A 17,180-nucleotide genomic window follows, 5' to 3' on the forward strand; every position below is an offset into this window, starting at 1 on the left:
TGTATATAGGTCCCATGTAAACCAGTCCCTCGATCATCCTTGTTCGGTTCCTCGAAGCATTAATTTTTGCTGGTTGGACAGAAGTTTGGCATTAAGAATAAAATTATGCCCTTCAACTAAATTTATTTTGTATACATTTTTAGCAGAATCTATGGTGGTTCCCAAGATTCGGTCCGGTCGAACTTGGCACGCTTTTACTTGTTTCAAATAAGTAAGTTTGTCTAGCGCACAAGAACATCATGAAACTTCTTTCAATGGCGGTTGTCCTACGTTATTCGATTTATGCTATTAAAAGAAGTCTGAGAAGAATCTCAACGGGGTCCGCACAGTTGATTGGAAGAAGGCACCTAGTCTGGCCTGACTTTTGTCTATGTCAAATATGATCACATCTGCGCAACATGGCAACCGTAATCTCCACATCTGCCACTTTAAATGCATTACTTTCATTTAAAGTCACAAAAAAGATCAATACACATCATTGCCATTATGGCAATACAAATAGTCATTTAAGTATTTAATCACACCAATTGTTTTGAAAAGAATAACACAATGGAATGGTTCTAATTTCATTCTGTTTAAGTTTTTCATCAATCATTTGTTTTGAATATTTCTCTCGTTGGCAAGTGTACCGATCAGGGTAAATGTATCAGCTTTCGCTTAGATCACCATTTCATTACCTTAACTAGATTTTCTGATGTCAGATGTAAGTCCAAAGGTCAAATTCCATACTCATAGAAATTTGTTAGTAAAATTAGCAAAAATGTTTCCTAAAAATGAAAAAGTTGTATTTTTTGCTGACACAGCAACACTTTCTAAAAAGTTGAAACTCGCCTAAAATTTCAAAAAATGCTTCAAAAATTGTTATTTTTTTATTATTAGAGGCTTCTAACGCAGCAGTAGTCCTGCAATTTCAGAACAGCAGGCTGAAAAGTCTGTTGTTTTTCGAAAATAAACTATTGTTGTTCATTGCACACGCTCTTTGTAATAGAATGTTGAGCACAGACAGCGCACATGCGTTTTATGACATAGTAAAATAGGTCATCGTTAGTGTTAACAATACACAGCACAAATGCGCCATAAGCATCAAGTTGGTATAAAGCTTTATGCGGCACTTCCCTGTTTAAAATACCTTTGCACTGTTGTTGTTCTACTTAACTACACACGAGCAATGGATAAAGGTAACATATCAGAAAAACTAAAGAAATGGGTTTCCTCGCAGAAGCGACAATGCTTGTCACGCATTGCATATATAATTAGGTAGACCAATAAAAAGGTCGTCACAGCCAGATTTATGGAAGTTTTTGGCAAGTGTAGACGTGTGTCTCAGGGGCTGTTTTCATTCCACACGGCTTTTTTCATATAATAACGATATAAGCAAAATGAAGCCAGTAGTCACGACAGTGCGAGCATTAGCAGAGCCATAAAATTCACGAGAGACTTTTTGCCACCTTCATACCAAAGGCAGGCATGTACAAGGAACTGTTGATCGGGTAATTTCCTATCAGTAACATTCCACAAATTAAAATTTTTTCTTCCAACATAATTTATCATGGTCATTAGGTCGTAAAAAATATGCCCAAAGTAATCAAAACACATGAAAAGCCGTCATGTGTTTTGGCTCAAGAAGTAAAGACCCAAGATCGGTTTATATGGCAGCTATATCTGGTTATGAACCGATTTGGATCATACTTAGCACAGTTGTTGAAAGTCCTAACAAAACACCTCGTACTAAATTTTAGCTAAATCGAATAAGAATTGCGCAGTCTAGAGGCTCAAGAAGTCAAGATCGGTTTATATAAAAACATGAACCAATATGGCCCATTTACAATCCCAACTGATCTACACCAATAGAAAGTATTTGAGCAAAATTTCAAGCGCCTAGCTTAACTCCTTCGAAAGCTAGCGTGGTTTTGACAGACGGTCGGACTGACAGACAGACGGACGGACAAGGCTTGATCTACTTAAAAAGTCAGGCCGATCAAAAATATATATACTTTACGGCGTCTGAGATCAATAATTCGAGGTGTTACAAACGGAAAAGCGAAGTAAGTATACCCCCATCCTATGGTGTAGGGTATAGAAATAAATTCAGCAGGCTTTTATACCCACCATCATATAATGGGGGTATACCTATCTAGTCATTCCGTTTGTAACACCTCGAAATATTGATCTAAGACCCTATAAAGTACATATTGGGTTGCCCAAAAAGTAATTGCGGATTTTTTAAAAGAAAGTAAATGCATTTCTAATAAAACTTAGAATGAACTTTAATCAAATATATTTTTTTTACACTTTTTTTCTAAAGCAAGCTAAAAGTAACAACTGATAACTGACAGAAGAAAGAATGCAATTACAGAGTCACAAGCTGTGAAAAAATTTGTCAACGCCGACTATATGAAAAATCCGCAATTACTTTTTGGGCAACCCAATATATTCTTGATCGTCTCGACAATGTGAGTCAACAATGTCCGTCCGTCTGTCTGTCGAAAGCACGCTAACTTTTGAAGGAGTAAAGCTAGGTGCTTGAAATTTTGCACAAATACTTCCTATTAGTGTAGGTCAGTTGAGATCATAAAAAGGCCATATCGGTTCAGATTTGCATATTCCTCCCATATAAACCTATCTACCGATTTGTTTTTCTTGAGCCCCTGGGAGCCGCAATTTTTGTCCAATTTGGCTGAAATTTTGCACATAGTTTTTTGCTACCAACAACTGTGTTGAGAACGATTCAAATTAGTCTATAGACTAATCTACATCTAGTCGTTTACTAATCTAGTCATTCTGAGACTTTTGTTCGACTGATCCATACATAACCGAATCTCGGAACCCAATCTGTTTACTGCAATCAAATTGTCTCCACTGCACTGTTTCCCAAAAGAGGTGTTCCTCAAAACAGGATTCTTGGTCTCGGCAACGTCACCTAAAGCACGTGTAAAGCAAGTACGGCTAACAAATCATGTTCCGCACTTAATTTTGCTCACACAGTGAATGTCCACGTCTAAAAATATCCCAGTATGGATGCGCTGTAAACTGCTGTTGTACGGAATATTCGTGCAGGTTGCAAATCGTTTTTTGACCGACTCTATGCAATTGTCAAGGCAAAAGGTTGTCATGTGGAACAAAAGTGAGTGGATTTTTAATTTTAGATTACTTTTAAACATATTTTTCATATGAATCATTAAAAACTTTTCGACCAAAAAAAATTGGTCGTTTCAATATTCTGCCTCGACTTGAACTTTTCATCGATATACAATTTTAACGTAAGGTACGAATTCATATGATTTTGGATGGACTATCTTTTTCCATTCGAATTTGTTATATTTGTATCAAATTTGCAACGGATAGTTGAGCTCTTAATTCTAACATTCAGCAAAAACTCATATGTTTCAACAATGGATATTCCTTCATTAAGAGTCTTACAATTCTTCTAGTTCATCTTAGTAAGCCCTTTTTCATGTAGTTCTGACATTATCGGCTGTAAAATTAAGCAACACATCGAATAGGAACAGTTTCCGCCTAAGTTTTAACCGAATCACGCAGTCAAATTTGAGCGTTTACGAAATTGACATAGAACCGCATGACTATGACACGTGAAAAGTGCTTATTTATAAAAGGTGATCGTTCATTGATGGACGTAAAGACACACGGACATCGTTAAATCGCCTTAGAATTTTACGATGAACTATAATATAACTATTTTGTAGGCTTAAAAATGGATATTTCGAATGACAAAATGAATTTGACCCCATCCTTCGGTGGTGGGTATAAAAAGGCATCTTAGGTAAAGCTAGCTTTTATAGAAAGCAAAATGACTTTAAAAAATGTATTCTCTATAAAATTTTCATTTTCAAGACTTTTAAATATTGTCGGTAAGCCTTAGCGACTACTATTTTCTTGTTGTTAACTTGCCGATGATTTTCGGTAAACTTTCAATACAGAATAGCACTTACCGACAAATACCGTTAATTCTGTCGGTAAGGAGTTGGAGAATAGCACTAATGATGGAGTTAATGTAATAGATCTTTAGTTATTTGTATAAAGAGTGAATTCGAAAATCGTTAAATGGAGGTCAAAATATCATTGAAGTTTAGAAAATTGACATGGACATCCTTGTAAAAGCAAAGATTCAAAGTTTTAAAATAGGATTTTTCAAAAAAATTTATATTGATAGTCATCTATAGAGTAAACTAAGAGTTAGTAAAGATTGGCTTCGTTAGAATATTGCAAATTGCTAATTTTGCCTATGAACATTCCACTAAGGAACAGTGGCAAACTTCTCACATATCATTAAGTGCAGTCCAATTCAAGTTTTAAACTCAATGATAAGGGGCCTCCTTTTTATAGCCGAGTCCAAACGGCGTGCCGTAGTGCGACACCTCTTTGGAGAAAAGTTTTATATGGCATAGTACCTCACAAATGTTGCCAGCATTAGGAGGGGAAAACCACCACTGAAAATTTCTTCTGATGGTCTCACCAGGATTCGAACCCAGGCGTTCCGCGTCATAGGCAGACATGCTAACGTCTGCGCTACCGTGGCCTCCGTGTAGATCTTTAGTTATTTGTATTAATAATGAATTTGAAAATCTTTTAATGAAGGTCAAAATATCATTGAAGTTTAGAAAATTAGTATTAACATCATTGTAAAAGCAAAGATTCCAAGTTTTTAAAAAAAGGATTTTTCAAAAAAAATTACATTGAGAGTCATCTATAGAGTAAACTGAGAGTCAGTCAAATCGAAGTTCAAAACATAAGATTGGGTTCGTTAGAATATGATACCATCTTCATTATGAAGATTCACTTCTACCAAAATCCTTCAAACAAAACATTTTTAACTTCAAGTGATTTTTCTTTTTTTGTAGGAATCTAAAACACCAAATTAATTTATTTTTATATTAATGCAATGTACCTTATACAAATATTTATAATTTGTTTTTGCCGTACATCTTTTTCATTTATCGTTTGATTTGGTCACTTTTCAAGTTAATCACTTGACCCCAAAACAAAGCCCGCGCGTATAATTTTTTTTCCTGAAAAAAATGTAACTGCACTTGAAATTCGCCATCTGGCACATATGAAGGAAAATCATCTTCATTTAGATGATATCCAGTTAAAGTGTAATTAAAATTCTAAAATTTAGAAAAAAATTAAAAAAAACAATATTTGGATTTAAAACCAAATCGGTATACCTTTTTAAGAGGACACCTGGGAAATTCATTAATGTAACGCATTATATTCCTCTTGAAGATTGCCAATATTTTATTTTTTTGCATGGTATCCATAAAATCGCAACCATCAAAGACTAGATCAGCTAAAGTAAACGGTGGCGAATTTTTTCGCCAAATTTTTACCACAACTTTTGTTTGAAACTCTTCGATGGTGTTGGCCAATTCGATCCTCCCATCCATTACATTCAGGCGATGGGTGTCATTGCGCAAGAAAAACTGGAAAGCTCTAACATTAGAGGTATTGTGAAAGCTGGAACATTTGGTGAATGCAAGTTTATAGTTGCGCTAAGTTGGAGAATTAAAAAAAAAACTATATACAGATTTTTTCAATGGGGTTTTCTAAGGATTACTCACCTTGAGCTGTACAGCCGGCAACCATAGAAATGCCCAGAATATTCCTATGCCTGCTAAGACTGCGCGATGTCCTAACATAGTTGAGTACAAGTTCAGAATATATGATCTATAACGGGTACTATAATGGTTTGGGTTTTAATTTTATTTTTAGAGCTATTTAAGTACTTAATTATAATTGGATATTTAAATGTTATTTACATCATGGAAGCACATTCATCAACATTCATTCATACATTCATTTATATCATAAATCTATACTTTAACACCGTCATGGTTTTAGATTTGCCCACAGGCTAATCGGCTAAAAATAACCCAGACTAACATATATAAAACGAAGAGTATGCCTTCTAAGATCTCATGATCCGCACGATCTTTTCATTTTCTAAAATTAGCTCCATGCGTCTCCATAAAGGAAGTTTCCAGTTTTCTCTGGATTAACATTGAGACCTCTAGGAATAGCCCAGTCATATGCCATATGCAAGACCCTTTCAGCCCTTCTGCATAGCTCGTTCGGATCCTTACCCCTTAGAAGTATTATAACATCGTCTGCGTAGCAGGCGGGTTCAAATCCCTCCTCAGTCCGTAATAGGTTATTTATGGTGGTCGGCCATAGGAGTGGCGATAAAATGCCCCCTGTGGCGTGCGTTGTGCCACTTTCTACCTTATATTTATGCCATGCGACATGTTTTGAGGTTATACGTACTCAGAACGTTTGTACCTACGAGCGCTATTTGTGTTGTTTACAGTAACTGAAAAGATTCATCTCGCCCAAAAAAATGGAATTAAATCGTGAGCAATTTCGTGCGATTATTTTTTACAACTTTCGGCATGGATTAACTTAACAACAGTGCATCGATGAACTTAATTCAATTTTTAGTGATATCATGGTTTTTTCAACTAAAAATTTATTTGAAAATATAATCTTTTTCTATTAAAAATTTAATTGAACCAATCAATTTTTTAATTATATCCGGCCTTTTTTCCAATTACGGTGGTGATTAAAATTTGGGAAATTTCAATTAAAAAATTAATTGATTCAATCACTTTTTTATTGAATCTGAACTTTTTTCCAATTACGATCGTGATTGAAATGTTTGTCAATTTCAATTAAAAAATTAATAAATTCAATCATTTTTTTTAATGAATCTGAAAAATGTCAAAATATGTGATTTAAAATTTTATATTTCTCAATTAAATAATTTGTTCTTTTAATAACTTTTATACCCTCCACCATAGGATAGGGGGTATACTAATTTCGTCATTCCGTTTGTAACACCACGAAATATGCGTCTTGGACCCCATTTGGTATATAAATTTTTGATCGTCATGACATTTTAAATCGATTTAGCCATGTTCATTTCGAAGGAGTAAACTAGGCGTTTGAAATTTTGCACAAATACTTATTATTAGTGTAGGTTGGTTGGGATTGTTAATGGGCCAAATTGGTCCATGTTTTTATATAGCTGCCATATAAACCGATCTTGGATCTTGAATTCTTGAGCTTCTATAGGGCGCAATTCTTATCCGATTTGGCTGAAATTTTGCATGAAGTATTCCGGTATGACTCACAACAAGTGTGGTTCAAATCTGTTCATAACCTGATATAGCCGCCATATAAACCGATCTTGGGTCTTGACTTCTTGAGCTTCTAGAGGGCGCAATTCCTATCCGATTTAACTGAAATTTTGCAAGTGGTGTTTTGGTATCGCTTCCAACAACTGTGCAAAGTATGGTTCAAATCGGTTTATAACCTGATATAGCCGCCATATAAACCGATCTTGGGTCTTGACTTCTTGAGCTTCTAGAGGGCGCAATTATCGTCCGATTTAAGTGAAATTTTGCAAGTGGTGTTTTGGTAGCGCTTCCAACAACTGTGCTAAGTATGGTTTGAATCATAACCTGATATAGCCGCCATATAAACCGATCTTGGGTCTTGACTTCTTGAACTTCTAGAGGAAGCAGTTGTTGTCCGATTTGGCTGCAATTTTGCAAGTTGTGTTTTGGTATCGCTTCCAACAACTGTGCTAAGTATGGTTTAAATCGGTTCATAACATGATATAGCCGCCATAAAAACCGATCTTGGATCTTGACTTCTGGAGCCTCTAGAGGGCGCAATTCCTATCCGATTTGGCTGAAATTTTGCATGACGTGTTTTGTTATGACTTTCAACAACTGTGCGAATTATGGTCAAAATTGGTATAGAACCTGTTATAGCTGCTATATAAACCGATCTTGCATCTTGACTTCTTGAGCCGCTAGAGGACGCAATTCCCATCCGATTTGGCAGAAATTTTGTGCAACGGCTTCTCCCATGACCTTCAACAAACATGCCCAATAGGGTCTGTATCGATCTATAGCTTGATACAGCTTCCATATAAACCGATCTCCCGATTTTGCTTCTTGAGCCCCTACAAGGCGCAATTCTTATCCGAAGGGACTGAAATATTACACAATGACTTCTACTATGGTCTTCAACATTCAATTCATTTATGGTCCGCATCGGATTATAACTTTATATATCTCCAATAGCATAAAAATTCTTATCCATTACTCTTTGTTTGCCCAAAAAGAGATACCGCGCAAAGAACTCGACAAATGTGATCCATGGTGGAGGGTATATAAGATTCGGCCCTGCCGAACTTAGCACGCTTTTATTTGTTTTTATATTATATCATAAGCAAATTATTTCGAATAAAGTACGAGGCCAAGGGTTACATCGACTTTTAAAAACGTTTTATTTAATCCAATATTAAAACAGAATAGTAGAGTCCACTCTGTGACGATTGTTGCCTTAACCGTCGACGTTGTACGGTTAAAGCAGCAATTGCTTTAAATATCAAATTAACCCTTGGCCTCGAGCCGAAAGTTTCAATAGAAATAATTTGATTTAATCACAAACAGGCCGAACAGCAAAAATTCTTAACTGGAATATTCCATAACTTTATTCAACTATTGGGTTGCCCCAAAAGTAATTGCGGATTTTTCATATAGTCGGCGTTGACAAATTTTTTCACAGCTTGTGACTCTGTAATTGCATTCTTTCTTCTGTCAGTTATCAGCTGTTACTTTTAGCTTGCTTTAAAAAAAATGGTAAAAAAATATATTTGATTAAAATTAATTTTAAATTTTATTTAAAATGTAAATACTTTCTTTTAAAAAATCCGCTATTACTTTTTGGGCAAGTTTTTGGACATATTTTTTTTTTTTCATTTATCCTTTGAATTGGCTACTTTTCAAGTAAACCACTTGACCCCAAAACAAAACCCTTGCATATATCTTATTTTCCTGAAAAAAATGTAACTGCACTTGAAATTCGCCTTCCGGTACATATGTGGGGAAATCGTCTTCATTTTGATAATATCCGGTTAAAGTGTAATTAAAATTCTAAAATTTACAACAACAAAACTGTTACAGCTGTATAAATGATCAAAAAAAAAAAGGAAATACCTTTTTAAGAGGACACCTGGGAAATTCATTTATGTAACGCATTATATTCTTTTTGAAAATGGCCAATAATTTATTCTTGTGCATGGTATCCATAAATTCGCAACCATTCAAGACCACATCAGCTAAAGTAAATGCTGGCGAATTTTTTCGCCAAAGTTTTATCACAACTTTTGTTTGAATCTCTTCGATGGTTTTGGCCAATTCGAGCCTTCCATCTATTAAATTCAGACGATGGCTATCATTGCGCAAGGAAAACTGGAAAAATCTAACACTAGAGGTATTGTGAAAGCTGGAACATTTGGTATATTCGATTTTATAGTTGCGCTAAGTTGGAGAAATGAAAAATAAATTATTTGAATTCATTCAGTGGGCTTGCTAAGAAATACTCACTTTGAGCTGTGCTCCCGGCAACCATAGAAATGCCCAGAATATTCCTATGCCTGCCAATAGTCCGCGATTTCGTAACATACTTGCTTAAAATTACGGACTTAAATACAAAATGACCGGATATAACTTTTTTATGTACCAGCATATGTATGACTTGTTATTATTAGGTATTTATGTTAATTGTAATTGGATAGTTAAATTCCATTTATCATTGTTGAATGCGTTTGTGGAGATGATATCATACCAGGGACGTAGCCAGAATTTAATTTTGAAGGGGGAACACCTCAAAAATGCAAATTTTGCCCATGAACATTCCACTAAGGAACAGTGACGAACTTCTCACATATCAATGAGTGCAGTCCGATTTTTTTAAGCTCAATGATAAGGGGCCTCCTTTTTATAGCCGAGTCCTAACGGCGTGCCGCAGTGCGACACCTTTTTGTAGAGAAGTTTTACATGGCATAGTACCTCTCAAATGTTGCCAGCATTAGGAGAGGAAAACCACCGCTGACAATTTTTTCTGATGGTCTCGCCAGGATTCGAACCCAGGCGTTCAGCGTCATAGGCAGACATGCTAACCTCTGCGCTACGGTGGGGAACACCTTACATTTTTTCAAAATGTCAAAACTCTTCTGGTACCGTGAAATTGGTAAGTTAGGTTAGGTTGAAAAGAGCTTGCAGATATTAACCCGCCCCATTCCGCTATGGACATACACCTAAGCCAGTAATCGGCTTGCTGTGCGCTCTAAATACAAACCTCGGAATAGAAAATCTAAGTTAGGAATTCCGTGCTACTTACAAAATCCTTAATTGTGTTCAATACCACTGGCCTAAATTGGTTCATGTCTAGTATTGTGTCTCCACCTATGTGCCGGTATCTGTTAGACGCGAAAGCCGGGCAATGACGAAGGAAATGCTCAAACGTCTCATAATCTTCCCCGCATGCCCTAGACATGCTATCACTTGCCACACCGATTTTACATAAGTGAGCTCGTAGTCCTATGTGTCCCGTTATGTTACCAATAGCTATACTGACCTTCTTACTTCTCACGATATGGATCCCGCCATAGGGTTTTCGCCGTCCTACCGACCGTTTCGCTGTTCCACAATGTTGCATGCGCATTCGTCGCCACTGCTTTTAACTCATACTGTGTCGTCCCGAAAGGCTTCGTGTTAACGAAGTTTATTGACGGCAGTCCTCTAGGCTTCACCGCCAAATCGTCTGCCCTTTCATTTCCCCTTACTCCGTTATGGCCCGGTACCCAAACGATGCGGATTTTTGCCATACTCAGAGAAGGCGTTTATCTCCTTCTTACACTGCAAGACTGTTCGTGACCTTACCGTCCTGGTTGTCGTTGCCCTTATGAAAGTGTTACTGTTGGTAAATATGTTCACATTCGACGTCCTCGCGTTAGCACCACATCACTTCACGCATTACGTGATCGCCCGGATCTCCGCCTGCAGGACCGTATTATGGTCAGGCAGTCTAAAACAGATCTCATTCGCTGGGGGTCAATATAGACCCCCAGGCCCACTTTGTCCTCTAGCTTTGATCCATCCGTGTAACATGATTTTCCAGATGGGAATACTAGGGTTCCGTCTATCCAAGACTGTGCCGATGGCAGCAGTGTCTCGCAATCGATTTCAAGGTTCATCTCAGGTATCCGATTGAGAACCTCTTCCCTTCTTCAAGGTTTCCTCGATTATACCGCGATGGTATGAATTGCTCCCATCCTTAATCTATTCTCCCATCGCCTTAAGTCTCATAGCCGCAGTGACTGCCTTACACTTAATCTGTGTGTCAATGAGTCGGATATCTAGAATAGTCTCCAGTGCCCTATTGGGCACTCCGCATATGCCAAGGCAACATGTTCCCTGAACTTGTTGTATGGTCCTTATGTTGCACTTTTTCTCCATAGCAGTCCACCAAACTAATGAGGGGTAAGTAAGTATTGGTCTGTTCACGCTCCTGTTAAACCTGTGAACTATTCTCGGATTCAGGCCCCATTTCAAGCATACGGCCCGTCTACATAGTGTCCAACATCCGTGAGCCTTCTCAGTACGCTCCTGAATGTGACACTTCCAATTCAGTTTCCTGTCCAAGATCACACCTAAGTATTTGACCTTGTCAGATATTGAAATCGTCTTATTGAGGAAACGTGGTGCGTTAAATTGACCCACCTTCGTCTTCTTCGTGAACAGACATATTTCAGTCTTCTCTGGGCTAACATTGGGAGACCTCTGGGACTAACCTAGTCATATGTCATATGCTTCTGCATAGTTCATTCAGATCCTTACCCCTTAAAAGTATTATAACATGGTCTGCTTAGCAGACTGGTTCAAATCCCTCCGCAGTCAGCATCCGTAATAGGTCATTTATGGTGGCCACCCATAGGTGAAATTGATAAGTACACCTCAAATTTTTTATTGAAAATTATGGTCGCTAGCCAGGCGCAGCAGTAGATTTAGTCAAGAAGGAAAATATTCCTTCTCGACCAATGGCGCATGCTTGGATACCAAGGATTCCCGCAGATCCTGAATCCATACTTGGAAGACTAAAAGAATATTGGGAAGATTGTTAGATTGGATGAGGCTAATGATTACCGGAGACATGCAGTATTCATACTAAACTTCGGCTGTCTCGCAGACCTCAACAAATTTGAAGGAGTTGTATCCTACGGATTCATCAAGTTGAAACTGAAGGTCTATAGAAGCGGTGGGGTTGGGGAATCAGAAGACGACTCAGCAGTTGTTGCTGATCACTTTCTTAAGGGAACTGATGACCACATCGCAAAAGTCTGGCGGATTGCAGGAGACTAAAAATCCCCTTGCCACAATCGAGACGGGAGGGGAAGGCATCGAAACGGGACCCGACAAGCCCTGTGTGGTTGGGTCATCCGGTTGGACCGGGCTCAAGGCGTGTGCCAGCGGGGAAGGATGAAACTCAAAACGTACTTCGACAGTAGCAGCTAGTGAAGCGTCTTAGAGAGGAATCGTCCACAGTGAGCAAGTGTCCAGGGTACTGAGGAAGAGTGGTTCCACCGCTTTCTCACCTGCCCTTGGATGCTTACGGAAGCTCATCATTACAAGATCTAACGAATCTCGGGAGGATGAACTCCTGGCGGAATTAGAAGACTAGATTTACACAACAGTGGTGGAAGTTCTGAATCCTGACTATGGTCTGATAAATCTCTACCATTGTAAGGCTGCTTCGGCGGCACTAAAGGTCCTCCTGATGGCAGGGGAATTTGACATGGTTCTTATCCAATAACCATGGGTATGTGGTGGAATGGTTCGTAGACTAAGAATTCCGGGATTTAAACTACTGAAGGAAACGGGAAATGGGAGACACAGAGCCTGTATTCTTACAAAGAGTAGTCTAAAGGTTTTTCTTCTTCCGTAACTAAGCACTGAAGATTCAGTAGTAGCCAGCCTTGAAATCATTACTGGTTAGCTTCCTTATATACGGCAGAAGATTCAGAGATGCCACCTTCAAACCTTAAGTTGCTGGTTGAAGCTGCTTCTACAGGGAAAAAGATTGTTATCCTGACTATGGTCCGACATCTGCTGATAAATCTCCACTATTGTAAGGCCACTTCGGCGGCATTAAAGTTCCTCGGAAGATATAAGCGCAAGAATATGCGGATCCAAAGGATGGCTTTTTTGTGCATCACAGCCGCACTGAGGACGACACCATCCGATGCACTGAATTTAATGTAACATATTGTTGTTGGTTTTGTAGCAGTTTGTTGTGATCTATCTTTCGTCTGCTTGATTCTGTTGAGTGTCAAGATCCAGGAACTCTGCGTCTAAGATGGGGTGCGTCCACAGGCAGGTGACGTGTATCGTGCGGCCCCTGGTTACAATCGGGACATACATCGTGCACGTCGGCATCAATTCTTGCTCCGTAGGTGTTGAGGCGGCTGCATCTGTCGGAACGTAATTGAGCCAGATCTACTCTAGTTTGCCGGGGGTGTTCAATTTCTTCAGGTGCAATGGGAGGCGGTCGTTCTACAAGTACTACATTCAAGTGACTTGAGGACCTCGTTTCTACTTTTGACTTTATCGCAAATTGCTGTGGCATGGGGGGGGGGGGGGTAAAGTGTAAGAGCTGTCAAATGTGACGCCAACTATTCTGGGACACCTGATGGCGAAATCATTTCTCCATCGACCATCATAGTCAGCTCAGTATTCACCTCACGCGTATTTGTAGTGAACAATGTGGCTAAAGATTTGGGGGCGGATATCTTCAGATTTTTTGCAGCGAAATATGAGGCAAGTTCGTTTAGGTAGACGTTCACCCTATCGCATGGTGGGGGGGCCTGATGCCATGATCGTACAATCGTCCGCATATAATACGATCTCTATGCCGTCTGGAGGGGGTGGAATGGAGGAAAGGTAGAGGTTAAACAGTGCAGGAGATATCACTCCACCTTGAGGAACTCCCTGTTTCACTCTACGGTGCTTCGACTTCTAATCCCTAAATTCCACAAATGACTGGCGACCACACAGATAATTCACGACCCAGCGATTCAAGCCTGGCTGGTGGGACGTGTTGGCGATGTCCTCAAATAGTTTGGCATGGCTGAACGTGTCGAATGCCTTCGATAGGTCCAGTGCCAAAAGGACCGTCCTATCTCATGGCCTCAACGAATCCCATCACGCTCGTTTGCGAGTACCATTGTCTATGCCGGGAATTGGGCTGCACTTGGGGTATTCGACCGGCTGGTGTAGAGCGAGTGGCTGCCGATTTATAATGTCTCGGAATTTCCTCTCGGCAGCTAGCACATCTGCATGCTACATCTAATGCCTCTGTTGTGACTAGGCACAACGCGACCACTGCCGTGCGCTTTTTGATAAAAATTGATTTGGATTGATTGGAACTACTATATCCCTGGTAATAGTAGTTACATAGACTTCTATACGGAAAGAACAACTGGTCATCTAGCTTGGAACCAGCTAGGTGTAGCCAGGGGTGTACTCTCAAAATCTATAACTGGTCATATCGAAAAGTTACCCGAGCACTACAGTGTGCATCAAGCGGAGATCCTTGCAATTAAGGAAGTGGTGTAATGGCTAAGATTTAACGTCATAACGACGATTGGCATAAATATCTTCTCAGACAGCCAAACAGCCATTAAATCCCTTGTTATGACTGACCAAATTTAGCAAAGTGACTTTTACTTTGCCCAAAAAGTAATTGCGGATTTTTCATATGGTCGGTGTTGACAAATTTTTTCATAGCTTGTGACTCTGCAATTGCATTCTTTCTTCTGTCAGTTATCAGCTGTTAACTTGTTTTAACTTGCTTTAAAAAAAGTGTAAAAAAAGTATATTTGATCAAAGTTCATTCTAAGTTTTATTAAAATGCATTTACTTTCTTTTAAAAAATCCGCAATTACTTTTTGGGCAACCCAATACCAAGTATGGTCTGATTCGGTCTATATCCTGACATTACCCCCATATAAATCGATCTCCCGAATATACTTCTTGAGCTCTTAGATTACGCAATTCATACCCATTTCGACCTTCAACATTCCTACCAAATGTAGTCAGAATCAATCCACAACCTGACATAGCGCCCAAATAACCTATTCTCGATTTGACTTTGTTCAAAAAAATTGACAAATGCGATCCATGGTGGAGGGTATGTAAGATTCATCCCGGCCGCTTTTACTTGATTATTTCAATGCAATCTCGTCTTATCTCAAATGACCATGAATTGTATTTTAAATAATTTTGGCACAGAAATAATATTTAATTTTCTGCTTATCTTAATTATACCATAAAAACTATTTTAACCGAAATTACATTTAAACGACCAATTTATGATGATTGCTAAATAAATCAAATTTCGTGGAGTAATACCAACACTAATAAGCGGGTCCAAGCCCTGGCAGAGTTCTTGAATACCAACGACCTAATACCACTTAATAGGATTAGGGAGGAGGTATTGGATGTGACGATATGTTCGGAAAATCGAATCGATGAGGTTCAGGATTAGAGTGTCTCTATGGAACGCTCTTTCTCTGACCATCGCTACATTAGATTTAGAATATCACGGCCAGCCCCGGATCCAATAAGCTTCCATAATAAGTTGAAAACTAACTGGACAAAATTCGGAAGGCTACTCAGAAGAAGTCTTGGCCAAGATAATTTAGATTGTCCAAGACATTGATGATTAGTGCGCCCCGCTAGCCGAGTTGGTAGCGTGCTAGGATTACCAGTGCAGGGGTCGTGGGTTCGATTCCCGCCAGAAGCCTTGGTCTGTCGCTACTGTGGTATCACAATGGACTAAAAATTGTCTAAGTGAGCATGTAAAGGACTGAAACTCTTACCTAACCTAAGACATTGAGGAAAATGTCAGCAGGATTGCGACTGCACTGGTGAGGTCATTCGAAGATAGTTGTCCTCTTCGGGAGAGGAAATCAGCCCAAGAAAAACCTTGGATGACCGGGGAGATGCGAAATATTGGGAAAGAGCTCCGCAGACTTTTTAACAGAGCACGTCGTAAAAAAACGGAAGTTTATAGGGATGTGTATTACACAAGGCTCAAGGAATACAATAAGATTACCAGAGCAACAAAACGTGCCTCCCAGAAGCTTTTCTGCGAACAGGTCGAAAGCGTTACCGCCAAGATAAAAAATTTCTCTCAAAAACCTATGTCCAAACTGAAACTTTAGATAACGACATGGGAATGAGAACAGAGACAATGGAGGACATGTTGAAGCTTTTGATGAAAACTCATTTTCCCAGGATACGACGGGCCTCACCGAGACACCGGAATCTTGTAAAAATGCTGTTGATCGAAGGTCTATAATTACAGAATTTATGGAAAAGGAATCATTGAGGAGCATCAAACCATTTAAGTTACCACGACCTGATGGAAAATTTCCGGCGTTACTACAAAAAGAGGCCGACTGTCAGGCGCTCCACCTGACTAATATTTTCAGAGCGTGCCTGGGACTTACATATACTCCGAAAGCCTGGCAGGAGGCAAGGTTGGTATTTATACCCAAGCCAGGCAAGTCAAGTTATTCTATACCAAAGGCCTATAGACCCATAAGTCTCTCGTCATTTCTACTCAAAACCATGGAACGTATTGTGAACACCAAGATAAAGAGAAGGATTTTAACCCACCTGATATGTAGATGATGTTATAAAACTTCTAAGGGGTAAAGATCCGAACCAGCTATGCATAAGGACCGAAAGGGTCTTGTATATGGCATATGACTGGGATAGACCCAGAGGTCTCAATGTTAACCCAGAGAAGACTGAAATATGCCTGTTCACGAGGAAGAAAGGGTCTTGCATATGGCATATGACTGGGTTAGACCCAGAGGTCTCAATGTTAACCCAGAGAAGACGGAAACACACCTGTTCACGAGAAAGACGAAGGTGGGCCAATTTAACGCACCATGTTTGCTCAATAAGACGATTTCGATATCTGACAAGGTCAAATACTTAGGTGTGATCTAGGACATGAAACTGAATTGGAAATGCCACATTCAGGAGCGAACTGAGATGGCTCACAGACTTTGGGCTCTATTTAGACGGGCCATAGGCTCAAAATGGGGCCTGAATCCGAGAATGGTCTAATGGCTCTACAGGAGCGTGATTAGACCAATACTTACTTACGCCTCAGTAGTTTGGTGCACTGCTATGAAGAAAACGTGCAACATAAGGACCATACACCAGGTTCAGAGAATATGTTGTCTCGGCATAGGTGGCGGCGTTGTGGACCACGTCCAATAGAACACTGAAGTT

The 17,180-nt window shown here is 39.2% G+C and overlaps 2 protein-coding genes across 2 annotated transcripts in view; one reads left to right on the top strand and one right to left on the bottom strand.

Moving 5' to 3' along the window:
- Nucleotides 1-17,180, top strand: part of LOC106085197 (uncharacterized) — an 84,644-nt gene that overhangs the window by 3,998 nt on the left and 63,466 nt on the right. The gene's annotated exons all lie outside the window — the stretch shown is intronic.
- LOC106085168 (uncharacterized) lies at nucleotides 8,747-9,513 on the bottom strand. Its single transcript, XM_059369024.1, has 3 exons — nucleotides 9,417-9,513; nucleotides 9,027-9,350; nucleotides 8,747-8,963 (listed from the first exon to the last, which is right to left on the bottom strand). The coding sequence occupies exons 1-3, from the start codon at nucleotides 9,492-9,494 to the stop codon at nucleotides 8,790-8,792; spliced, it is 576 nt and encodes a 191-aa protein (XP_059225007.1). The 5' UTR covers nucleotides 9,495-9,513; the 3' UTR covers nucleotides 8,747-8,789.

The sequence above is a fragment of the Stomoxys calcitrans genome, chromosome 5, assembly GCF_963082655.1.
Source record: "Stomoxys calcitrans chromosome 5, idStoCalc2.1, whole genome shotgun sequence".
Lineage (NCBI taxonomy): Eukaryota > Metazoa > Arthropoda > Insecta > Diptera > Muscidae > Stomoxys > Stomoxys calcitrans.